This window comes from Anguilla rostrata, chromosome 8 (genome assembly GCF_018555375.3).
Source record: "Anguilla rostrata isolate EN2019 chromosome 8, ASM1855537v3, whole genome shotgun sequence".
Classification (NCBI taxonomy): domain Eukaryota; kingdom Metazoa; phylum Chordata; class Actinopteri; order Anguilliformes; family Anguillidae; genus Anguilla; species Anguilla rostrata.
Window position 1 is genome coordinate 27497104 of NC_057940.1, and position 25913 is coordinate 27523016.

General features: G+C 42.0%; 2 protein-coding genes and 1 long non-coding RNA gene across 12 annotated transcripts in view; 1 reads left to right on the top strand and 2 right to left on the bottom strand.

Moving 5' to 3' along the window:
• LOC135261301 (AP2-associated protein kinase 1-like) overlaps positions 1-7183 on the bottom strand; it is a 46262-nt gene extending 39079 nt beyond the window's left edge. For 3 of the 8 annotated variants that reach the window (XM_064347465.1, XM_064347472.1, XM_064347471.1), the window contains exon 1: positions 5840-7183. In XM_064347465.1, coding sequence (XP_064203535.1) covers positions 5840-5999 — 160 coding nt within the window. In that variant the 5' untranslated portion in view covers positions 6000-7183. The remainder of the gene's footprint in view (positions 1-5839) is intronic. The other 5 variants (XM_064347470.1, XM_064347468.1, XM_064347467.1 and 2 more) reach the window with 3 other exon arrangements.
• A 3966-nt stretch (positions 7184-11149) lies between these two features.
• Positions 11150-23734, top strand: LOC135261311 (annexin A4-like). Its single transcript, XM_064347497.1, has 13 exons — positions 11150-11297; positions 13970-14019; positions 14622-14709; positions 17146-17240; positions 19267-19380; positions 19770-19860; positions 20056-20135; positions 21012-21068; positions 21180-21273; positions 21569-21664; positions 22367-22425; positions 22735-22857; positions 23510-23734. Exons 2-13 carry the CDS (start codon positions 14011-14013, stop codon positions 23567-23569), a joined length of 966 nt encoding a protein of 321 aa, XP_064203567.1. The 5' UTR covers positions 11150-11297; positions 13970-14010; the 3' UTR covers positions 23570-23734.
• LOC135261312 (uncharacterized) overlaps positions 14803-25913 on the bottom strand; it is a 74387-nt gene continuing 63276 nt past the window's right edge. For all 3 annotated transcript variants that reach the window (XR_010331873.1, XR_010331871.1, XR_010331872.1), the window contains 3 exons: positions 23740-23819; positions 15337-15426; positions 14803-15246 (listed from right to left, as the gene is read on the bottom strand). This is a non-coding gene — a long non-coding RNA (uncharacterized LOC135261312). The remainder of the gene's footprint in view (positions 15247-15336; positions 15427-23739; positions 23820-25913) is intronic.

Genomic DNA, 25913 nt, shown 5'->3' on the forward strand with positions numbered 1-25913 from the left:
GGTGGGGGCGCGGAGGGGAGGATGTTGGGGGTCGCGGTGCCGCTGCAGTGCGACCTGGCGGTCCCGGTGTCGGGTGTTCCGAGCCACAGCCGGCCGGCAGGGCCGTTTGAGGCACCGCGGAGGCTAGTGTTACCGAGCGTAATCATACACCTGCCCGGCCTCCCGGCCTGGCTGCTTAATGCACACAAACGAACCTGTCCGTTATACTGCTACCATCACAAACAAACATCCCAGAAGGGGAAGGGGGCTCTGTTATTAGCGTTAGCACACTGAAGGAGACAAGCTTTTACCCTTAACAGGGAGGCACAGTGGGAAATCATAAAAATAGAGGTTGCAGGTTCAAATCCCAAGTGTTCGCAAGTACTTCTGCTTCAGCACGGAGCAACGTGCTTAACCTGAACCGCAGTAGTCATTTTTCAGTTATAAAATATGCGCTTACATCCCCCCAGGCAAATTAATAGCGTAAACAGAGCAATTAAATAATAAAAGGCTAGGCCTGCTCTGCTACAATTTTGCCTTTTCTTTTAAGAGGCCTCTCACGAGAAACAGGAGCCGAGTTTTGCTCTCATGAACAAAGCCAGAGGTGATATAAGAGGACCCCAGAGCAGCCCGAGGCCCAGGCGGACCGAGCGCTGACCAGGAGCCTGACAGTTTGAGAGGACGCGCCATTTAATTAAACACCGGGGATCTGCTCCGCGCCACGGACACACTCAGTCACACAGACCCCCTCAGCCAGGAAGCAGGGGCCGCCGAGAACAACGACATCACCGGCAGTGAATCATCATTACTACAGCATCACTGCAGTGTGAGCGACGCTGATGCAGACCCGGCTGATGTGGGTCTGCTGCTAACCGCGAGAAGGGAACAGAGTTAAATTAAACCAGCCGGGAGGGAGCAGAGGCGGTCAAAACCATTTAAAATTTCAGGAGATAACGTAGCGGCGGAATAACAGCCGGACTTGCCCGAAGCTTTCAGGCCGCGAAAAAAAAACACCTGACGATTCCCACGAACGTCAAAAAAACGGGAACACGTTACACCCCCAAAAACCCAGAGCCATCTGAGAAAACAACTCAGACCGAGCTGCACCTCCAGAAAAGCCACAAAATACGATCCCTGGAAAAACATTCCAGCCGTTTCTCTTTTTTAACAAAACTGCACATTTTTTAAAAGCCAGCACAGCCTGGAGAGAAACCGCGTGAGGCCACAATCAAGAAATCGAGGATCGCCTGAACGCTGATCCAAGCTGAACGCACCGCACCGCTCACGGCTTGACACAACAGGGCCAAACGGATTAGCCTTTAGCGATCAGAGGCTGCGTGAGTAGAGACAGTTTAAACAGAGAGGTTTAAATGGCAGGTAATGTAGTCTCTGAATTTAACCTTATCACTGCGTTTCTCCTCCACTTAGATACGGGGCACACCGCATTCTCAGAGGGCTTTGTAATAATACAGACTTGTGGGGACGTTGGCAGCTGCCCTGGAAAAGGGGGCAGAGAGAAAGCAGAGACCTGAGGTCTTGCGTGCCTATTGGCCGCTTCGCTCTCCTGCGCGGCACGATTGGCACCCTTGCGTGCTTCCGTCCGTGCCCGGACAGGTGCGGGCATTTTCAGACCCGGCAGGTGGGCGGGGGGCGTGGCCTCAGGGTCAGAGGGGAGTCAGCCGGCTGCCGAGCCGGACAGGAGGACCACGGGTTCGAGCCTGGCAGATCGTGGGCTGACAGATGGCACCCGTCCGTAGCAGTGATGAATAAATCACCCGCTGCCCATCCATTATTCAGCAGCAGGCCTTCTCAGCTGACAGGCAACGCTGCGCGCTCCATGGCTGTGGGCTGCAGTGCTGGACGCTCCCCTTGCTCGTTTGGCCATGACATGGTACAGGCAAGAGAGAGAGCTTGGAGAGCTTAGCATCCACTGCGGTTAAACTCTCCCTCCTGCCAAAGGGCACAGTGTGAAGAACAGAGCGACAGGCCACACCGTGGATGACAGAGCAACAGGGTACAGTGTGGATTACAGAGCAACAAAGCACACTGTGGACGACAGCGCCACAGGGTACAGTGTGGATTACAGAGCGACAGGGCACACTGTGGACGACAGAGCCACAGAGCACAGCGTGGATGACAGAGTGACAGGGCACACTGTGGATCACAGAGCGACAGGCCACACTGTTGATGACAGAGAGACAGGCCACACTGCTGATGAAAGAGCGACAGGGCACAGTGTGGATGACAGAGTGACAGGCCACACTGTGGATGACAGAGCGACAGTGCACACTGTAGATTACAGAGTGACAGGGCACAGTGTGGATGACAGAGCGACAGTGCACACTGTAGATTACAGAGTGACAGAGCACAGTGTGGATGACAGAGCGACGGTGCACAGCTTGGAGGACAGATAGACAGGGCACAGTGTAGAGAGCAGAGCCACAGTGTCGAAAGCACAGCAATGAGGCTCATTCTAGAGGACGGGGAGGCATGTTAGGGTCGAGGACCCGACCCTCAGAACTGCTGCCATGGCGGAAGATAAAGGCCCTCGTCACGCTGAGAGGGCCTGAGTGGTGTTGTCAGCCAGTCTTTGGCACCTCTCAGAGTTCAATAGAAATAAATTGGCTGTGAAATGAAGACAATTACACCCATCAGCCCTATGCCTCCGCATCTGGCACAGTCTACTGACCAGAACAGTTCCTTGGCATCATTTCACAGATCCACCAAATTCAGAATATAGGCTAAGCTCTGCAATGTAGTGTGTGTGTGGGAGCACCCACAGCTATGAGTCTAATTTTAAGCAACAAGGCAACACCTAGAGCAAAAATGCCTGAAATGCAATGAGCAATGCGCATGGAAGAGTCTGTTGCCGAAGGTGAATTGTTCATTTCCCTGTCAAGCCTCCGGAAACACTGACATTGACTGAAGGGGATAAAACTGTGCCTCGGAGCAAAACCCAAACTTCACACTCGCAAAGCAGCCATTACAGCCCTCGTTCTCTGCACACAGAAATCAAAGTGAGGCCTCGGGACCGCATGCCTCGGGCATCACGTTACACAGGAAAGCAAACCACTGTCCAGCACAGCCTCAATGCCCCTCCCACTCCGATCTGACTAATCGTAAACAACATGTTGTCTGTCTGCCAATGGCCAGGACAGGTGGTCTTTACAGACGTACCTCCTGACAGCCAACAGAACATGCCTTCTTCAGGAATTATTAACTCCTACTCTAGATTCCAATAACGTGGCTGAAACCTAGGCCTACAGTAGTTCTCATTCCAAAATTCACAATATTTTATACATGAATAACAAAGCCAGCCTATATGTAGGATGTCAGGTAATGCAAAACAGTTCAATGCAGTACAGCCGACCCAATCCTAATAGTTTTACAGGGGAATAATAGAGGAAAGCACACTGTGTGGGTGTATGGGCTGTCAGGTCAGGTTTGAGCTCCATGCGTGCTCCTGAGGGCTCCACGCTAACACGCTAACACGGGGACGAGTGTCAGCCTTGCGCAGCGGTCTGAGCCCGGGCGCCGCCCCCCGTCCGCACTTTTCCTGCGAGCTCTGGAAGAGCAGTGACTCAGCACTACAGTGTTGCAGGAGCTGCGCGGCAGCCCGGAGATGCTGAGGGCGACCCATTCTGCTCCCAGCCTCCGCCGGGCCTCTCTAACTAACGGCTCCTCCGGCAGCGGGGACCCAAGCCCTCCGCGCAAAATCAAAACAGAACGCTCATTCTGCCCCGTGTAAGAAAGCAAGGCCTTCTCTTTGAGGTGACAGCTGCAAAGAAGCAAAGGCTCAAAGGCGAGGGGGGATTAACACAGCCACCATTTAAAAAAAAAAAAAAAAAAACAGGTGTGGAAGCCTATGGCCCTGAAGCTGTATGGGGGAGGGGGGGGGGTTAACTTGTGGAAGAAATGAGGCAGCATCAGCACATTGCCGGCGGTGGCGCACACATCGGGTGACCGGAAAAATAAACACTTTAACCATTGGCGTGGCAACAGGAAGGGGCCCCAGAAAGCACAGCCATGCATCACCTGACCTGCTGCGTGGCGGGAAGTGAGATTCACTGGCTGAGGGGGGGACCCCAGGGGGTGATACTGTAGGTGTTGGGGACTAATGGGGAGGCCTACCGATTTGTTAACAGCAACAAGGAGCGTAAGCGCAACAGCCTCGCACGATATCTGCAAAGGAGGATACTGAAGGAAATGGCTGCAGTTCAGGCTGTTCTTACTCAAATAACCTTCCAAGACTTGCCGGGAGCAAGCCTTTCCATGTTAGGATTTGAGCTCAATTAACCGTCTGGCAAACTGCAGTGTTTTTGAAGCAGCATCTGAATTCTTTCAGCCAAACGTGATCTCTCGCATGTTACAACGATAAAGCCCCAGATATTTAGATCAAAGGTGGGGGGGGGGGGCGGGGCTGTTTGCACACCAGGGCTGGAACTTTAGAGTCCAGAATGCTCATTAGAAACAGGGTGAGTAATCTGGTCTTCAGCGGCGTGATTTAGTGGAGTGTGGACGGACAGTGCTCTCGCTGCAGGGATAATGAGTCCAGCGGAAGGCAATGTGCCCCAGCCGGCGGACATTTTGGGAATCCAAGCAGCAACTGCCAGCAGCTCACTGCCTTCTCCAAGAAACAGGAAACGCACTGCTCACGTCCTCTTCCAACATCATCATCCAATCAGGGTCATTGATTAGCAGTCACAACTTAAATGACACTGACTGCCTGACTGACGCAGAAAAACACTGTTATAACAGTCTATATTTTCTACTGTAGGTCTATATTATTTTATGCAACCATTTCGTTTGAGGTCAAATAACAAGAATCAGTAATCCTGCGCACAATTCAAGCACACAACTATTCTTTCAAGTCTATAGAGCCCAGGCCCCTACAATATAGGTAAAAGTATTCTGGAAAAAGTGATATGGTGAACATGTATTCTTTGCAAAGTCCAGTGCAGGGGGTATTCACCCCCCTGTCAATTAACAATAAAAGTCATTGACGCCTAAAGATTTCATTCCGGCAAAGTACTTGACAACATAACACAATTCAAGCAGTTAAGTGCAGTGGTTTGGTGGAACCCTTCATATTATTTGCCACTTCACTACTTCTCCCCATTACCATGGTTTGCCATTCACAATTTACAAAGCCTGACAAAGATCCAGGAGGCTGCACCTGAAACTAAAGCCACAGCCTTTAAATGATGACAAGCAATTGTAGCCAGTGGTCCAGAGCTCTTCTGGCAAATGTACATCATACATGACTCTTATCCAGGCAGATAATCAATAATCATATAATTTGTAAACATAACCCCCACGTCATAACCTCCAAAAATTGGAGAACATCTTAGTTTGACTGATCGTTAACCAAGTGTACATGTTCACCCGATAGCGATACGTGATAAAACATGAAATAAGCTGACTTAGAGTTAACTAAAGAAATGGCATTGTTATCAGTGTTAGCAGTGAAATTGATGAATGTTGTCTTGTAGTCGTGGTGATGAAGTAGCTCGGTAAATCAAATGAAAGTGTTGTGAAAGAGTTAATACCTACCACGAGCAAGCAGGTCATATATTACGTGGTCAGTATTAACACTTTCATAACACTTTCATTTGATTTACCGAGCTGCTTCATCAACACCACTACAAAATAACATTTAGCCTATCACTTTCACTGCTAACACTATTCAAGTGTAAATACAGCTAAGCTTGCAAGCAACCCACTCGACGCACTCCAAGTTCAATAGGCCTATACTTCTCTGACTATGGAGAGAGAAAACATGAGCCGATTTAAACAGAACGAACAGTATAAACAAAAACGTTAAGTAGCACAGTTCAAGGTAACACTAACATTACCTTACCTTCAGCGAGAGTCTCGTCCACGGTGACCTGGTACCTCCCGATTGTGAAAACCCGTCCAATGAAACTGCCACCGCTACTGGACCCACTGCCTCCACCGCCAGCTCCAGAACCAGGCCCAGAGCTGACCAGCTCGCGTCGAGAATCAAAAAACTTCTTCATTCTTTCGTTAATGTGGGAAATAACCTCAATTATCAAGAAAATAAGTTGCCGACAATTGGGTTATCGCTCGCAGCCGCCAGCTTCAGAAGCGTTTGTGGTCAAAATAACACAACGTTAGCGTTCCAGCTAGCGATGCCACAGAGACAGGCTATGTAACGCTAGGTAGTAATGCCTACCAATGGAGTAACGCTTTGTATTACAACAAGTAAAATAAAGTAACAAAGAAACACTGTATAGTACCAGTTCATAAAACAGAGGTCAATACCACACTGTCAGTCCTATCCCTTTATAATGATACCTGTCACCAGCAAACCAAATCAAAACCAAGGTTAAATTGATCAGACCCCTCAGATCCACGAAGACAGTTAGCAAGCAAGTTGACCAACTGGCTGTTACATCTAAAGCAAAAATCAATAAGAAAATATAAAAATAATATAAACATCTAACCCGGTTAAAGCCGCAGCTGCTTCGATTGTCTGATGGTGATGATTACCCAGCTAGCAAGCTAACACATTTAGCAAGATGGCTAGCTCACCAATGAATAAGTCACTCGACTAGCTAGCAGCGATTCTACGTGATTGCAGCTATATTTCCTTTCCTTTAAGTTTAAAAGCACACTGAATCATCTGCATCCATTGTGCCTTAATAAATAAAACAGCAGATGCATGTCATCTAGCCAGCAAAGGTAACGTTAGCAAAAAACCGCTGCAATGATTAGCTAGTTATGTGGCTAGCTAACTAGCTAGCTAGCTAAAAAATCCAGCTCCAGTTTGGACAGTTGCTGGCAGCAAATGTTGTAATTGGACACATCTTAATCCAGTACTTCCATTCAATGTGACATTTGAACAGTCTGTATATATAGTCTTCTTTGAGTATTTCCTTCCCTTCTGCTGGTATTGATAACTAGCTAATTCAATGCCTGGTTGCTCTCCTTAAAAAACAGCTGAGCTGCTCATCCCCGTACCAGGAAATGCTACAACACAGGAAATGGGGGATATAACGTCTATACTTCGCATTTTAACCCGCGTCCAAATGATCTTCGCCGCAGAAAATTGCTATGGACGTTGCCAAAGTCGAGAAATAAAAATAAATACACTAATCTGAATTACTGCAAATTCCTTACGAAACCTGGTAATTGTAGTCCCGCTTCGGGGTACGAAGATACGGAAGAGGGAGGAGAAAAGACCATGGAAAAGACACTCACGATCACTGGTCAGACAACCCCCTCACTTCCAGAAGATAGAGAGAACTACAACTCCCTTCGATAAAAAAAGATTCATGCATCATTTATTTTCAGTAAATTACAACAGAGATAAAACATCATTAAAAAAGAACTGTATTTATTTTCAGGGTAGTTGATATTTATTTTTATTGCTTGTCGGGATTGGTTTTGTCTCACTGAACATGACGCACAAGGCGTTTGTGAACAGGTTTACAATGAACCGCGACACAATCTTGTCTCATTTAAAGTAAAGGACATTTATTTTCAAACAATCGTGATTTAAGTTTAAATTAATTAATTTTAATTAAATTCCAACTATGTATTTCAATAGGCACATACTTATTTTAGAAGTTGCATCTCTTTCGTGACCTTAATACGAATCAATGGTTATCTGCTTCATCATTTGTAATTGTAAAGTGTTCTAAATTCTTCTTTGGTTTGGATGACCAGAGCAAAAAAAGATAATAGTCTACGCTATTTGGCTAAATCAAATCCAGTAACATTACATGTGTACAGACATGCAAATGACATGTCCAAGGGTGTTACCATGCATTTTTTAATTAGCTGCTATCCTTGTGCGACTGGATTTCCTGCAGGTTTCTTGTCAGCAGGTTTGTAAATCTCATTGACTAAAAATATTAACAAAATTTTCAACATTCCTGAGGAGGTCGCTGTTGCACTACGTTTGAAATCTTCCACAATGGCTGGATGACAGTATTACTATTTTTTCCAATTGTATTTTTCATTACATCATCAGAGCATCACTGAAATTTCATTTTTGGGGTTTGTTTTATAGCTACTTGGTAGTAATCTCCAAGGGTACAAATCAAATGAGGTTGTTGATTCAGTCGTGTCCAACTGAAGTCTGTTATTGATATTTTAATCTTGACAGTACATATCTTTACTTGCCACTTGTCTCCAATTAGCCTACCTGCATGTCTTTGGACTGTAAGAGGAAACTGGAGTACCTGGAGGAAACCCATGCCAACACAGGGAGAAAATGCAAACTCCACACAGAAAGGCCGAAGCTGGGATTTGATCCCAGGAACTTCTTGCTGTGAGATGAGTGCTGCCAATATACCAATATTTCAATTTTTTGTTGCAGTGAACAGAAACTTCCTAATCAAAGAAGTTCCAAATTGTAAACTATTACGACTGTGCGTTTTCTCATGTAAAAGCAATTATGAATGAGATTACACATTTATAGTGTCAGAATATTAGTTCAGACTGCACACATCTGTGCATGTTCTGGACAAAACAAATAAAACACAAAAATGTTCCAGTGGTGAAAGGCTACATAATGAGGTGGGGTATATTTTCCTAGCATGGTCTGAGTGCACGAATATCCTTGTATATGAATTTTATACAATTGTACTGAGTGATTACCTTCACCCTACATTAAGGCATTTATTTTTTGCAGGTACAGAGCAGTTCCCCTGTGATTTAAGGAGTGTAACACTTACATAATAAATATGCCATGGCCGTATCAGTCACCAGATCTGTATACAATCATGCATTTATGGGATATACTGGAAGTGTACCTTAGGATGGGATGATTGATTTCTTGTGAAAGTGTAGTGTCACATTCCTCCTCCAGCATTCCAGACAACAATAGATTATACTACAATGCATACAAGCCATATTGGCTACACATGGTGGTCCAATATGCTATTCAGGGACTTTGGAGTTTCCATTGTTGGGCCCATTCGTACACTGGAAGAGTGCCTTAACAGCCACACAGTATCCCCATGTTAATAAATACTTCAAGTTATTCAAATTATTGTTCTTTATTAGTTTTTTATTGTCTGCATCATGTATACAGTTAAATGTGTTTCCCCTAACAAATCTCTTAAAGTCATTCCTCTCCCAACAGCTATTTGCACAACTTGCGTTTCTACATGAAAAACTGCAGACTGGTCAAAACCCATTACTGCATACCGCACTGAGTTAAATTATGGTAGCTATAGCCACACATTACTTGTTCAATGCCCATCATTCTCTGCCATGGTTAGTGCTGTTTAGCAATAAACAGATGCCAATCTTTGTTTCACAACATACACATTGTTCATCTGATTTTTCTATGATTGAAGAAGAGTCATTTGGCAATCTGGTTGTTTGCTGGCAGCTTCCCTTATTGAAATATTGCTGAGGTGGACAGAGCTAGAACAATGTTTTAATTTAAAAGTGAAAGACAGGTTTTTTTGTTGCTATGTTACCTCATGACCCAGAATTTTTAGTGCTGGATGCCTTGAGTTCGCTCCATTTCTTACTTTCTGTTTAATAAATTCTGTACTCAAACTCAATTATTATTATTATTATTATCATCATCATTATTATTATGTTTGAGATAATTCAACGACTTAAAATAAACTTTATGTAGCACTAGGTAGGCCCATGCTAGCCTAAATTAACAATGCACTGATATCGAAATATTTACCAATATAGATATCATTTCTCAGCAGTGGCTGATAACCGATAATTACAGCTAATTTATGTCAATTAATTTGGTGTGTACTAAAAAATATGTTCTTACTACAATGACACACTGTAAATGATGGGACATCAATACTTCATGAAGGGAAAAAATCTCTTTCCAAATGTTCAGACCAGGCCAAAACATAAACCATAGGTTTGCCATAAAATATCTGTGCTGAGGCAAGTAGGCTAAACCAAATGGCATAAAGGAGTCGTTTTAATTCTTGCAACTATGGTTGGTCCTGTATTCGATATTGCCTGTTACCATGGTGACGAATTGACACAGCAGGGTGATGAACGAATTAACGGGGAACAGGGTGATTGCTTTTTGCGACATTATACTGAATGTGTCGCCCAAATGCACAGGCTATTTTTATTGTATATCAAAATTTGCATAGACCTAACAAGCTTATAGCTATATGACAACTCTGGTGTCAACAGTGTTGGATATTTGGGACTGTCCTTTCGCATACTTTATTCATTGAAAAACAGGCTACAATTTTTGTTAAATTTACTACCCTATTAAAGACAAGATGGAAGAAACTCAATGGTAGTAAACAACATTTAGATTGCACACCGTTTCAAGTCATTTTAATCAAGGACCTACTTTAAAACTATAATTTTTTATATAAGTTAATTTTAGCACTTTGGCATAGGGCAAAGATGAATGAAAAACGAATTAAAGTAGGCCTATGATGCTGGTTTAAGCTACAATGTCCAAGGAAATCAGCCGCAGTAAACGAAAACTGTGAAGCAAAGAATCTCGCCTAACCATGACGGGCGTGAATAATATTCAACTCGTCCTCAAGGATAGTGGAGCGCAGCAAATCTGGCACACCCTTGTTTACTCCTAAATGTTGAGGGACTATTCTGTGGGAAATTAGTTTAAGATATCCTACCAAAAACGTCCACATTATTTTAGTTTCCCCTCCTTTAAAGCAGCTACTAGGTTATACAGAAATGTTTTTGCCACTCTGCATCATACCATTATCCTACAAGCCGTTTCCACAAAGTTTCCATTCTTTAGCCTTCAAGAACTGTATGCCAAATGTATAAAGATGTAGCCTGCAATTTAATAAATAGAGAGAAAAGATAATAATGGACAGTTTTTCTTGGTAAGTTGTGTCGGTATCATTGTCTGACAGGTTTACGTTCACCAACAATGAGTTTGATGGTTTTGAGCATCAGACCTGTTGCCTGCGGAGCACCTGCGCTTCCAGTGAAGATGCTTTGCATAAACACGTAGGCGGCGGCCTATCAAGCTCCAAGCCCCAGTGGAGTTTAGCGATAATATTTGTCTAAAAAACATGGGCACATATGGACATTTTATTGTAGGCTACCCAGATGATAAGAAAGCCGTCAAGAGAAAAAAAATGTATATGGCCATTTGTGTTGGTGCACCAAAAGTTTTGATTTGCTCCCAGTCAGAATATCTAAGCAACGTTCAAGCCAGTAAGCAAATGCGATTACAAGCAGGAAATGTAATTCGAGACGTCAACGTAACACACCCACCTCGTACTGCTCATAAAACCCAGTGGTCCTTCTTTGCATCCATCCCAGAGCTTTTACTGTTCTATAGGAGACGTTCCGGACCGGCGAAGGTGAGTGTTTAGCTATTCGTTTAGACCTTTTTTCCTTTAACAACTCCATGAACATTTTAGTAGCCTAAGGTTCGTTTTTAAGAGTCAGGGAGCAAGTATCGAACAGTCCAGTTATAACGAACTGAGCGTAGTATTCAAATGCGAATGTCTGTAAATAGTAAACTCTATTCAGCCTAAACATTTTCACCTATTTTAAGAAGTTTAATAATTTTGCCATGACCGTAGGCCAATCATGAAGAGTCCCTCTTCTGTTAGTTTTAAACTGCCTTCTTTTGGTGTAGCCTATTTGTGTCTTGCATTTGTGAAAAAATTGATTAATTCTGCAACGGACCTGGTTACTTTGCTTATGTTCAGATTTTACAGTACTACGAGCTTATTATTATTTTGGTGTCAGAGCTTTGCAAATCAAAGCTGCAAAAAAGGATTGTAGCCTACTTCTCTTTTTGTGAAAATCAGTTTGGGTTATTAATGAAAGCACGTTTTTAAGTTTTCATACATGTGAAGTAAGTAGTCTCGCTCACTCTCTTGCCATTCTAATTCCCTAGGTGAGGGAAAACATTTTTTTATATGCACAAGAATACTTTTGTTCATTACTATAGCTTCATCCGGCATCTCCACCCAGATACTGAAGGTTTTAAATACTCTCAAAGTCCTACACCAGGTGTTTAGAATGATCTGGAAATACACAGTGCATGCAGACTGTAAAACATTTGTTGGGAGGTTTGCATGACTTTCCATGCAAATTCTGTCTTGAAATCTAATCTATTATTACAATTAATTTATTTGAGCATCCCAGGATAATTCGGGTCACATGTAGGACAGGGGTGTCAAACTGAATCCCAAGGGGGCCATAATTTCTGCAGGTTTTTGTGGTTTCCTTCCTGAGGCACCAATTAAGGCTTTGAGAATAAGGCGTGTGGATTTCTTTGCCAATTAATGACTTAAATGTACCACTTTTGCCAAGAACCCCAAAAACCAGCAGACACTGCGTTCTTCCAGGACGGGAGTTTGACACCTATGCCTTAGAAGTTTGAAGGACTCTATACAAATGATCAGTGGGGTCATTGAACATGACTTCTGAATCAACAATAACTGAAAGACACATTTCAGCCCGGCCCAGCTACCACAAAACTGTATTACAGCGCAACCCTACTGTAGTGTTTATTGCAAGTTGCAGTAATGTCTTTTTCCTACCTGAGAAGGCCATCACCAGTGCTGCAGGTGTGTAACAATGCAATATTTTTCAGAGACCTACAATGTTTTCTTTAAAAGTTGAATATATCAATAACGTTCAGTCGATTGATCAATTAGTCAATCCACCAAGTGCGATTACCAGTGTATGTTAGTTGGCCCTGAGCACTTAGAAAAAAATGAATCCCGAAACAAGGATGACTGTTCAAGAAATGCAAATAAAAATATACAAATCAATGCTGTGTCAATATAGCATACTATAACGAACAGTACATTGCCAGTACAGAAAGCTAGGCACCTTGTTGTAAATTATGCTGATATTGTAAGAAGTTTGCATATGTGTAAACGTTGTGAAGATGACATCATACCACAGGTGCAGTTTGCAAATAATCTTTTTCTTTGTTCAGTGTTTACACTCATTTTACATTTGTAAAGGAAGTGTAATAATTTCTATTCACATGCAATTCACTTTGCAATGTAATTTTCACAAGTAAAATTTGGTTTAGATCTTGTCGTCTGTTCATATTACTGAAGGGAAGATGAATTGCTCATAAAGAATCCATTGGGTCTTGTTTCCTGTTCATTCACATTAATTTTAAGTGAGGACTCAAGGTGTCTAGTCAATTCAATCTAGATGCTGTCATAGTGATTTATGGGCATTCATTGTTTGCACATAGGAAAGTGTGTCCATCTCATCATCACTAAGGCTCACTCCATTATCTATCAGATGTTCAGAATTGGGAAAAGCCCCAGGCAGGAATCTGACGCCTGTACAATTTGTTGATTGGAGTGGATGTTGAGATGGTCAGTTGTTTAAGTAGGTATGCTGATATTAAAGGCCAGGGCAAAAGACAGAGCCATAGTTGCCTGTGTGGTGTAATGGCAGGTACATTTTGCATTTCCCCTATGCCAAATGGTTTGTCCTCGTAAGCACAGAACTACACAGTAGTGTTAATTGAGGTTTGCTAATTGTGGTGAAAGTCCATGTCTAGTTTACTGAGCGTAATAGACATAGCTCCTGTTATTTCAGTTAACTTACATGTTTAAAAATATTTTCCATTTAATGTAGTGTTTAGCTTTAATTTTTTTGGTGCAAGTAGTAAAAGTGCCCTTCTTTTAGAATGAAGTATTAATAATAATAATAATAATAATAATAATAATAATAATAATAATAATATAATAATATTATAATTTTTCAATTCAATGCATATACTTAAAACTAACCACAATGTGTTTTTCATAGCATTGTTTTACATTAGTGGTTGCATTATGGCGACCGAAAACTGGAACAATGTAACGTAATAAAAATTGTTAGAGGATTACTGTTTAAATTCATTATTCTAAATCAATTAATCAGATTGTGAAGGCGTTGAATAGAAGTCTGGGTTACACTAGCACCTTACTTAAAACTAAAAATATTTGTGAGAGAGCAGGATCAGCACTGTTTCATCCAGACTAATTGGTCTTGTTTCCGATTTCAGTTCCCTCATCTTGACCTTTGAAGCAGCCTTTTTTTGTTACCATGGCAGCGGTAAGTCCCCCCACAGTACATGTTTCAGTGTTTGCTGATGTCATTGTTGCCTTTGCCATCAGCAGTTTAAAACTGAGTTTTTGGAGCAGAGTTCATGGTCACATTTTCTCTCACTTCTTTCATGTAAGCAACTCCTGAAAGATTATTAAATGATCTAAAGATAAAAGATATGAATGATCACATAAAATTTAAAAAATTGCTTTTGTGTTCAACTGTGAGTTGGAGTTGACCCAGGATATTATATGCACAATACTGCTTGTCTCCTGTGAGGTTTGGATTAAAAACACAAACATTGTAGTTCCACTGCATATCGCAGCACCACGTGCTGAATATTCTCTCAGGTCAGAGTGAATGTATGAGCAAGTGAATATTCCTTTAGCCTCTGCATTTCCATTCAAAACACAGCTCTACCTCTGACAGTATTTTCAACATTTTCACTTCACTATTTTGTCACTTAGCCCTTAAACTTTATGTATTTATATGATGTGGAACCTCTGTACGTTTTGCGGTGTGCTGCCCTGCGTTGCGGGTCTTGGGTGCGCCCCCGTGTGACCGCAGCTCAGTCCTGTGGGGGTCGAGTGTCACTTTGTGTGCCTCCACAGAAGGGTAATCGAGGAACAGTGACAGCTGCTGCCAGGTTCCATCCTGACGAAGACGTGGAGAAGCTGAGAGCGGCCATGAAAGGGGCTGGTGAGTGACACCATTGTGTCGGTGAAAATAATCATCATTGAGCACCAAGTGTGCACTTTGCGAGAGCGATAATAGAAAGAGACTGAAAATACAGAATTTTTACAACCATTTATGGTTTTAGCAGTTGTCCTTTTCCAGAGTGACGTGCAAAAGAGTGAGGTAGCACATACTGAGAAATGGATGGATTTTCATGGATAATATACACAAAAAATTGACAGTTCTGTTGCAGTTAAGTTTAGATTTTGGTTCATAACTACATCAAAATGGGATGTGGACACTATCTTGTTATTGAGAGTAATAGAGAGATTCTTGGGGGGGGCAGTCTGGGTGGATGTAGCTGGTAGATATATCTCTTCATTTCTGGTGAGTTTGAGTTTTAGGTGCTGGATAATCGTACAACTCGAAATATTATTAGGGTAAGCTTGAATGAATGAGGTATTATGCACATCAGGGCTTGGATAGGAGAGAAAAGCTGTGTACCATCACCATGGCAGTGGTAGGAGAAGCCACTGGAGGATACTGTTGAGCCAAGGGACTCTGCATACAAAGAAAACAGATGGTGAATAAGCATGGATCCCAGCAGGCTCCCCTGGCCGTGGGCTTTGAGACAGAGCCATGCAAGCTCACCTGATGAGTATAATGAGAAAGATATGAGGAGAACCATTTGTGGGCATTGCCTGAGATGCCAGTGTCCTCCAGGGTTGCCAAAAGGATCAACTGTATTTAACACAACAGAGAGAACAAATTCCAACAGGAGCGAGGACATGGAGGTCACTTTTGCAGATTATTATGCTTCTGTCACAGGGAAGAGGGTCCCCTCCATTGTGTGTCCAGCCTTGCAGCCAGACAGATTAGGGTAAAGCAAACAGAATAGGGAAAGGTCGTTTTTTTGAGTAATGTAGCGTGTCAGATGATTGTTTATACTGTATAACCTTTTGCTAGTGCGAAAATGTTCGGTAAATTTGTCCCATGGTGTGCAATCCAAAGCAGAAATCCCTATTCAATGTCTTTTCCCCCACAGTATTCACTTTAATAAGGCACAGTTTGCTGGCCTGCTTTACTTAGCAGTATTTTCTACTCCTTTTGAACAAACAGACAGCATCAGGGTGGAGTTGACTTTAGTGTTGGCTGTTTTCAACCCCTCTGAGACATGCCATAAATCTTATCCCTTTGTGACTTAACAAACTTGGAATGACCTCCTCTCCCTTGCCAAAATGTGTCATCACACATCAGATGGCCTGACCCAGGAAAACAGAATGAATTGTTTTCAAATTAAATATAAAAAGCAAAACTATAATAATATATTCCTTTTAAATTATAAAAGATTATAAAACATCTTGAGAAAGGTTTGCAGACCCTCTCCCCAAGTGATATTTCATGTTTGTACACAGGCTTCAGTGAATGAATGAATGATTAGGATGCATAAAATCCTGATTTTTGAGGACAATAGGGCCATGGACATACTGTTCCATGTGCAAAAATGAAAGTAAAATGACTGGGCTGCTCGTTCCTGAGATAAAATCCCAGACAGACAAATGGCGAGACAAGTGCAGTGTATTCTGGTTAATGACTAACAGATAATGAGCAGGCTGTTTATTACATGGAGATGGGGAAAAAATTAGCTCTGCAGCACTAAATGGGTTTGGGGGAAAGTCAACAGTTATTGGCAAAACCTCAAGAGTCAGGTACATAATAGACATTACATTCGGTGTGAATTGTAGGAAAATTAGACTGGAGAAAAGCATTAGTATTGTTTAGGGGATAAATAAATGAAATGTCATAACAAATATCGTTTATGACACCCCTTGGAAATGTAAATAAAATAAAATATTCATTTTAGAAACATATTCAAAATTTGAAGCTTGGAAAGTATTCAGAGGCTCCAGTTGAGAACACCCTCAAGACAGCAGGGCTTCAGGAATTTGCGGTACTCGGTAAAAGCCTGTTTTTGTAACACGTACCTTTTGAGACCAGGCTTGGCATGCTGACTTATTTAATGGATGCTAACTGATTGCACTTGATTCCAGTGTGAGGCGTATTTACTGTAGACAGCATAGTGGAGGCCATTGTAGCAGAGATCACATGAACAGCACCGTAATGGGTATATAGACTGGTGCACAGAGGTTCCTTTACTGAGACTGAATGATGTTAGATGGTGAAGGGGCAAGGTTCGAATGCTGCTCAGACTACAGTTTCAGACATATTGGTTTTTAATCTTTAACATACAATGTTAAAATTTTACTTTAACTTAATGGTTTTACAAGTGTAAATTATTCTTAAATTGTACCTCAAAGTGATAAAAATGTATCCAATTGTTAACTCAAGCCATTCTATTAGAGCTAGTACCTTGATGTAACCTTGAACCAATGGAGTATTTGAGGGAGGCTGCTTCACATGTGTAGCTACAGTGGCATCAATGTGATATTTTCCTCTCAGGCACCGATGAAGCCTCCATCATTGAGATCCTGGCACATCGCACCATTCATCAGAGGCAGGAAATCAAAGACCACTTCAAGAGATCGATAGGGAAGGTGAGAAATGCCCTTTAAATGTAACATCATCCACTGTTGGATATTGGTGCACATTGTGAACGACTCATGTTGGTTTTGCTGTAACCAATCACATACCACTAATATATAAGCAACCAGTCATCATAAAGCAGCAGTCCATTTCTGCATTCTGACTCAATTCTCCCAAACTTATGTTTTTTTCCAGAGTTACAGTAATTGCACAAGGTCATGTTGCTCCTATGTCATCTACCAGAATTGGTTGGAAAAATATATGCAATATGACCAAGCATGTGACTACCAGTCAGCATATCATTCAGTTACTGGCCAGATAATGATGCAATAAAATAGCCCAACAATCATTGTATGTGTTTACCAAAGAGAAAACTACATTTGGATTATTTTTGTTGGACCTTTGCTGATGACCAGTATTGGAGAATGTGTGTCAAGCCTTTTGGTTGTAGGCAAGCAATGCTGTGAAAAGTTCAACTGAAATCTTGTTGCGTGAGCGCTGAGCATATAAGGTGTGGGTGAGAGAGTCATTGCCCTAGAAACATGACAAGCCTTTGCAGAGGTGGACTTCTACCCCTAATGCACATGTCTAACACGAGACCACTGTGAAAGGTTATTGGTACTTATGGAAGAACTATGGGAAAACTATGTGTGGAAGACCATTGGTGTGTATAATGGATAAGAAGTGTTGTGAGATTCACTGAATGCAAACAAAAGAATACTGTCAGATATTGTACCCTCCCCTTCGTACGATGTGAGCCGGGGGTTAATAATTAAGTCTAATGCAGAACCAGTGATTGTACTGAGTACGGAGGCAGGTTTGCATATCGATCCTGTCAACATCTGCCTCACCAGGAATGATATATGACTAACTGGCAAAACAATCAGAACAATGAATTATACTGTATGTCGGTACCAGGAGGAAGGGGGTGAAAAGAGAGTTATAAAGTAACAGGCTATGCCTGTCATGGTCATCAATGAGTCAATGATTTATGATTAAATCCATGAAGGGAAACAAGTTTTATCTAACTGAACTGAACTTACAAGATAACAGTAAGAGGAGAATTGTTAAAAAATTGATGTGTGGAGTGTTTCACAGTGCTTTTCCTGGGGATCGAAGGCTTAGGCTGGTTATTTTTAGCGTAGTTTGCAGTATATTGATTGAATTGCTGACTGAGTCCTCCATCAGATTAAATTTATAGACAGTAAATTGCTTTTGAAGTGTTTTGTAATGCAAAAGATCCAGTGTTAATTTTACTCTTAACAGATAACATTTGGTCCTCATTGGGACTGTTAGGGTTAAATGAACACTGTCAGAGTTGAATTAACACTGTGCCACAGAGTATGTACCAAAATGGGCCAGCTGTTCCTTAAACATTCCAAGTGTCCCTTTTTCCACACGAATCCAAGAGCCTTTTCCATTCTGTCTAACTCTCTGCAATCTCCGGGATAACACCCTCAAGATAAGCAGACAGCAGTGGTACTAGCCCTCTGTCTTCATTGATCTCATACCTCCCACTCACCATCTCCTTGTGCAAACACCCCATGACACACCACAGCAGTTAACTGGGCCGCAGAGGGCTGGACATACGGTTTCTCTGAGTACAATAGGTGTGATTGTGCTGATAGCACAAGGACTAGGTCTGAGCTGAAGGGATGGAGGTGTGTAATCATGGTATATGGGAAGTGCAGCTTGTTACATTCTCACATTCTCAGCTCTGATACTAAATCCTGGCCTAGCCATATCCATTGTGTGAGCTGCACAAATGTGTTACACAGCACAGAAAATTTCATTGCAGTCTGATTGGATTATGCAATTCCCATAATAAGCCACATACAACCTTGTATTTCTGGCTGGGGATGCCAACAATTAATACAAATTCCAGTCTTATTCACACATTACCATCATATTGAGTGGAACGCTGTTGCACTTTTTCTCAGAAAACTAAGCAAGTAAGGACTCAGAGTTTGCTGTGTGTGTGTGTGTGTGTGTGTGTGTGTGTGTATGTCTTTGTGTGTGTCTTTCTGTCTCCACCAGGACATAATGGATGATCTGAAGAGTGAGCTGTCAGGGAACTTCAGGAAGGTGGTCGTGGGGTTGATGATGACCGCACCTGCTTACGACGCCTATGAGCTGAGGAATGCCATCAAGGTCAGGGGTCAAGGGGAATGACCCATCACATCAGTCTCAGACATTTACAGCCAAGCCTCAAACTATTAAGGGGTCAACGGCAAGACAGTATGGAAGCAAACATGGACATATCTTTTACTGAATTTGTTGAGAGGGAGGTGCAGTATATACAGAGAATTCATACTGTTCACCTTCAACTGGCCAGACTGACATGCAGAGACACAGTATTGCCTCAGAACGTATGGTATCAGATGGGATATGGAAGGCCCCTGAGAAGCAGGGCCTGCAGATGATTTCATCTTATTTTCAATTATGATTGACAGTGTCCTTTAGGTTCATATAACAGTGATGACATTGATACATGGGATTGAATGTACACTTGTACCACTTTCACTGTTATTGTCTGACAGGGTGCAGGGACAGATGAGGCATGTCTCACTGAAATTCTGGCTTCTAGAAGCAATGAAGAAATCAAGGCCTTCACTGAAGCTTACAAGAAAGGTACAACCTGACAGTATTTGGCGTCTTTAATTAATAAACCAAACCCAGCTCAGCCTTGGAATAATTGCAGATATATGAATCACTAATTTGCTTTCATAATTCACATTTCATGTTTTTGTAATGGACAGCAATTTGTGATAACGCTATGATACGTATGTGAATGTGTGCATAAATAATTTGTCTTCCGTTGTGCAGAATATGGCGAGAGCTTGGAGGATGACATCTGCGGTGACACTTCCGGAATGTTCCAGAGAGTTCTGGTGTCACTTCTTACGGTGAGGATGGACGCTTACTACTCACTCACATACACAATCCCACAATTCCCTGCTGCAACACCTCACCTCAGCGACCAGTATTAAAGATTTCTACTGGTGCATGTAGAGTCACGAGTCCCAGGAATGCAGCAACTACCTTTGTATCTGCCCTTGTAGTCTCCTCTAGACAATCTACTCAGAAAATTTTGGAAAATTATACTGTACTGGCACTGCAAGTCCTTCAGCCTTTCAGAATCCTCTCCGGTACTGTTCAGCCTTACTGAGCTTACCGTTTCCATTACTTATGGTGATGGTTTTAATATTGCTGAACGAAATGTTTAAATAATTCCATTGAAAAAACTTGTAAAATGATCCTGTTAGCTACCTTATTTTCATCTTCATTTTTCAGAGCTTTCAGAGCACTGGCTATGTGCATGAATTGTACAGTGTAATGAAAATGCAGAACAAACAGGCAATAAAAATATAGCTTACCTGTATCAAACATCATAAAAAGAATAGCATGGCAACGTAAACACAACTAGCAAGCTAATTAGCTGGATACAATGTTTGAATTATCAGGGTGCTTCAGTGGCGATGATCTCTGATCTGTACTGGGGATGTACAAGGAAGTTATTTATTTATTTATTTATTCATTAATTAATTGGCCAAAAAGGTCCAGAATGACCTCGCTGACATAATTTACTGAAAAACAGAAACAGTAAATATATTTTTACAAGGTAGTTACTTTCCATGCTGATTAGTATGATCTGTGGTAGCAAATCATTCGGTATACTCAAACAAACAAACACATACAAACACAAACACACACACACACACCATGTGTATTTTCACATTTATTTCTCTAACATTGCTGATATCTGTGCCTTTGATTGACAGGCCGGGCGTGACAAGAGTGATGGGGTTGATGAGGCTCAAGCTGTGAAGGACGCCAAGGTGAGTATTGTGTCCCAAAGACAAAGCAGCGGGAGATTGCAGGACTGTGGTTGCAGGACTCTGACACATAGGCAGGCTATGACACCTCTGGTGGTTTGTTGCTGTGCATAGGACATGTTCGAGGCAGGAGAGGCTTGCTGGGGCACAGACGAGGCCAAGTTCCTGTCTGTGCTGTGTGTGAGGAGCAGGAAACATCTGCTCAGAGGTAACGACCGTCTCACGCACACCAAGCACTGTCTGCCCATCTCACCACACTAAACACAGACTAATGATAATAATGATGGTTATAACGTTTTTGTTCTTATTGTTTATTATATGTTTAAAATGATAGCCAATGGTTCCCAACAAAACACTAAGCAGAATGAAACTACAGGAGCTACACTGACACCTGGTGGTAATGATTCTCCAAATGAAATGAGAAAGTGACTCTATTGGTACTGTGTGGTGAAGACATTAGGACCAAAGAACTGAGTGTTTGTATGTGCTCCTTTTTTCTTCAGTATTTGAGGAGTACAAGAAGATCTCTGGACGAGAGATTGAGGAAAGTATCAAGAGGGAGATGTCAGGCAACCTGGAAGACGTCTTTCTGGCAATTGGTCGGTTCCAATTTCGTTTAAATGTGTATAACATGTAGACTATAGAAATGAGGAAAAGGCTAAGGAGACTCAACCACTATATAGGTGGATGACAAAAGACATTTAGTGTGCACATATGAAAGCAGAGTAACTTAATAATTTCCTGCTTAAAAGTTCACAAGCTACATTATCTCTTTGTGTCCAAGGGCTGTTTTGGGACTGTTTGTGCCTGAAAGCTCTTCTGCCTCAGGGAACTGCCACGGGGACACTAGGAACTCACACCCCCTCCCCCCACTACCTACAAATTTGGACGCAGAGCTCTGCCTAAAATACATTCACGTCTCATCAAAGCTCTCTGTGAAGTCTAATCCATATCTTTAAGGAGCTAAAAGCTTACGAAGTAATTAGGGAAATTCTCAATGGAGTCTCTTTTCTGTTATTTTGATATCCAGTCAATACATGCTTTCACTTGAGAGTTTGATTTTATTAAGCTTTCTGTGGCCCACAGTGATCACTGAAATTGAAATATCATGTTATCTGTATTCTCTGAAACATTATACTGTATATTGAAACATTGACCCTCTCTGGCTGAAGCAACTTATTTGATTATACAGGCCTGGAATATATGGCAAGTGTTGATCTATTAATTCACATTGAACGGACAGATATTTTGTGTTTGTTTTAGTGGGATGATTTGATATTGTGCTTGATTCTGTTTTACAGTCAGCTGCATCAGAAGCAGACCAACATTCTTTGCTGAGCGTTTGTACAAGTCCATGAAGGTAATTCTGTATACATATTTTAATGCTCATTTGTATTTGTTTAATTTACTTTGCCTTCTTGTGTTAATACAAACGTAAATATTAATATGAATTTATGTTAGAGAGAGAGATAGCAGTTGACAGTTCCATGGAGAGAGAGAGAGACAGACAGAAAGAGAAAGAGCGAGTGGTGAGAGAAAGTGGGTGAGGGGGGTGAGAGAGGGTGAGGAGAGACCAAGAGGGAGGGGTCGATAGAGAGAGAGAGAGAATGAGAGAGTGAGAGAGTGGAGAGAGAGAGAAGTTTACAGTTCTTTATGGTCCTGTCTGTAGGGTATGGGTACCAATGATGACACCCTGATCCGAATCATGGTGTCTCGGGCTGAAATTGACATGGAGGACATCAAGAAGCAATTCTTCAAGAAGTATGGGAAGACCCTGTACTCCTTCATCAAGGCGAGTTACTGCTCCACATATATCACCCAGTTTACAGAACTAGCTAGAGCACTGCATTCATCAAGAGGGCTCTTGAAACTTTCAGAAAATAAAAACAGGGCCTGACATGGTCAGGGAGCTCTGAAGTCAACTAATGTTTATAAAAGTTTCACCTGCAGTCTTTCAGAAACTACATGTTAGAACTGTGAAGTGCTTGGTATATTGAGGTGGTTAAAATGTCTTAATAAATGTAATTGCGGCTTGGTTGTCTCTCACTTTATAAAGACCACCATTCTATACATTACATTCCTTAATAAGGTGTGCAGCGAGGCCTTCGGTATTCATGTTCACGGCATGTCTTATTTTTTGATTGCTTATGCACAATATTTTGTGACTGTATAGGAATACTTCGCTATTTTACTGCATCTGCTCCAATGCATTGGTGGTGCAATCTGTAACATGTCATGATAAGTTTGTGATAATTAATGACAAATGACGGTAACTGAAATATTGACGTAAATGTACAGTAAAAAAAAAATTGTAGTAAAAAGATCACCAAGTTCACCAAAAATGAAAATCTTTCACTGCTGCAGGTGTAACTAGCATACGTGATAAATTGTTAAGTCCTCATCACAGAGCGGATGCTAGACTGACTTTCTACTTCTACTGGCAGTCTGATGTGTCAGGTGATTACCGCAATATCCTCCTGGAGCTGTGTGGAGCGGAGAAGTAGAGGACCGCAGAGAAGCTCTGAGACCTTCAGGCCCTGCATCGGTGCTCTCCGCATCTTCACTCAGCTGTTCCGGGGGCCATGCATTTATACGTTTGATAAAGTAACCCTTTTTCCCCAATGTTACGTGACTAAAACCCAAAATATAATCAAATTGATTTAACAACACTTACCTTGTGCTTATGCCTCATCATTCTTATTGTCTGTCGGTCTATCCAGGAGCACTCTCAACAAGAAATTAACAGATGAATTCCTGAAAAGGACAAGCGAGCAAAGTGTTTCTAATGTGGGAAAACGTGGCCCAGGAAAAGCCACAAAACAACCTGTTGAGATATCTGTAATTCCCAACATGAACACAGGGTGGAGCAATTGCCCTTCAATAGTGTATGTGATGGTCAGGTTTTCATGACCGGGTTTGTTTTCTCATAGGTTGTAGCCTTCATTGTGTCCATTCATTTCCCAGTACACTTGATCATAACATGCTGGCTTGACATCTTTGCTGAACGGATTTATGATAATTACATGCAATAAAATATCTAAACAACTCTTTCAGTCTCTGCTGGCCTCAGAAAGAGACAAGTGTGAAAAACTTCACAGCAAGCCAGAAATGACAAATAAGTTTGGCCAGAGCTATTAAAATAATAGCTGGATTAAAAAAAAAAATTCTGGTAATGAGTTCTGTAAATATCACAAAGAGCATAGAGTTACTCACAAAGGATACACATAATGGCACTGTTTTTGTTGTTTTTTTTGACACTGCTGCCATGACAATGCCAATAACACAATTTAAACTAAATCTAACCGAAATAACCAGAAGGGTTTTTTTCCAATTATGTGCGACTACACTCCTTGTTCTATCAAATAATACCTTTCAAATAGTCTGGACTATTTGAATAAAAAAAAAGAATTGGCTTGTCTTATATCCATCCTGGAAGATTACAATTCACAGATAAACAATACCTGGGACCTTGTAAGGTTTGAGTTGCATTATATTCCTAGATAAACTAGCTACCAGCAGCACAACGTCATAGAAAATTTATCTGAAGAGATATACATGCAGATGGTGATCATCTTTTTCTCCAAACTGGATTTGAACTCATATCCTGTTGTAATTCGTTATTAGTGCTGTTGTCATTTTGTTCACAACAGCAGACAGAATAACACTCATTCTCAGATTGTACCATGAAGGACTTATCTATTCATATAGCACTCAGCTGTCATACTGTTGAGCTCCTAACTGCCTGGAAGAGTTGTGATGTTCTTTTGGGTTGACCCTTGCAGTGGCTTAGAGGGAAGGGTCACTGCAAACCAATACAGAGTTATTCTGAGTGATCACCTTTATCCTATGATGAAACATTTCTATCCAGATGGGGAGTGGGCTTTTCCAGGATGACAATGTCCCCATTCATATACAGTATATATTTAAAGTATCAACGGATCGAAGATCAGACCATTTGACAGCCAAAGGTGTGCATTATTACTGTACATCTTAATGCATACCTTCTAGCCAATCGGAATCAAGATCACTTAGACCTTGATATAATACATCAAATTTTCCCATTCGCTAAGCCTCGCATTCTTGTTTCCCGAACATTTTGAATCACGTCAGATTTGGCAAGATGCGAAAGTGGAAAGGGTCAATTTTAATGCGTGTTGAGGGGGTGTTTAGGAGAGACACTTAAGATATTGACTTGGGTATGCAAGGTTAGTCCATGAATGGATTGTCTGGAAAAAAAATCAGCACTAATTGAAACGTCAACCTGCCTGACCGGGCAAATGATTTACAGTGCTAGTCTCAACACAGCATTTTACTTGCCCTGGGCAATTGGGCAGTCCTTATTGTTGAGCCACGGTTATATATTTTTTTTAATTCCCAATTCTATATATGTATATAGTCATTGAATATCAAGTCTGGCCTCAGACCCTCCAGAGTACCTCCAAGGGCTCCCAGGGGTCCCCCCTTGAAAGGCCAGGGTCTATGATTTCAGAGCTGTTGATAGACAGCACTTCATTTTAGAAAAAAACGGATCCTGCACCACTATTAATCTTAATCATAGGAACCAGCCCGAGACTGTCAGACTCCTTCTCTTCCCCTGGTTTGCTTTGGCTTGCGGCGGCGGTACTTTTGCCACACTGTCGGTTGAACGTGAGGGAGCTGGGAGACATGGTGTACCCACATTGGGGATGGAGAGCCCCCGCCCACCCTCCCACCCACAGTCACACACACACACACACACACACCAGGCAGACGCACCATCACATCTGGATCTCATCCCCAGGGCTGGAGTGAGGTGATCGGCAAATACCTGAGTAGCTACTCCTGACTTGGCCCGCCTCCACACGGAGC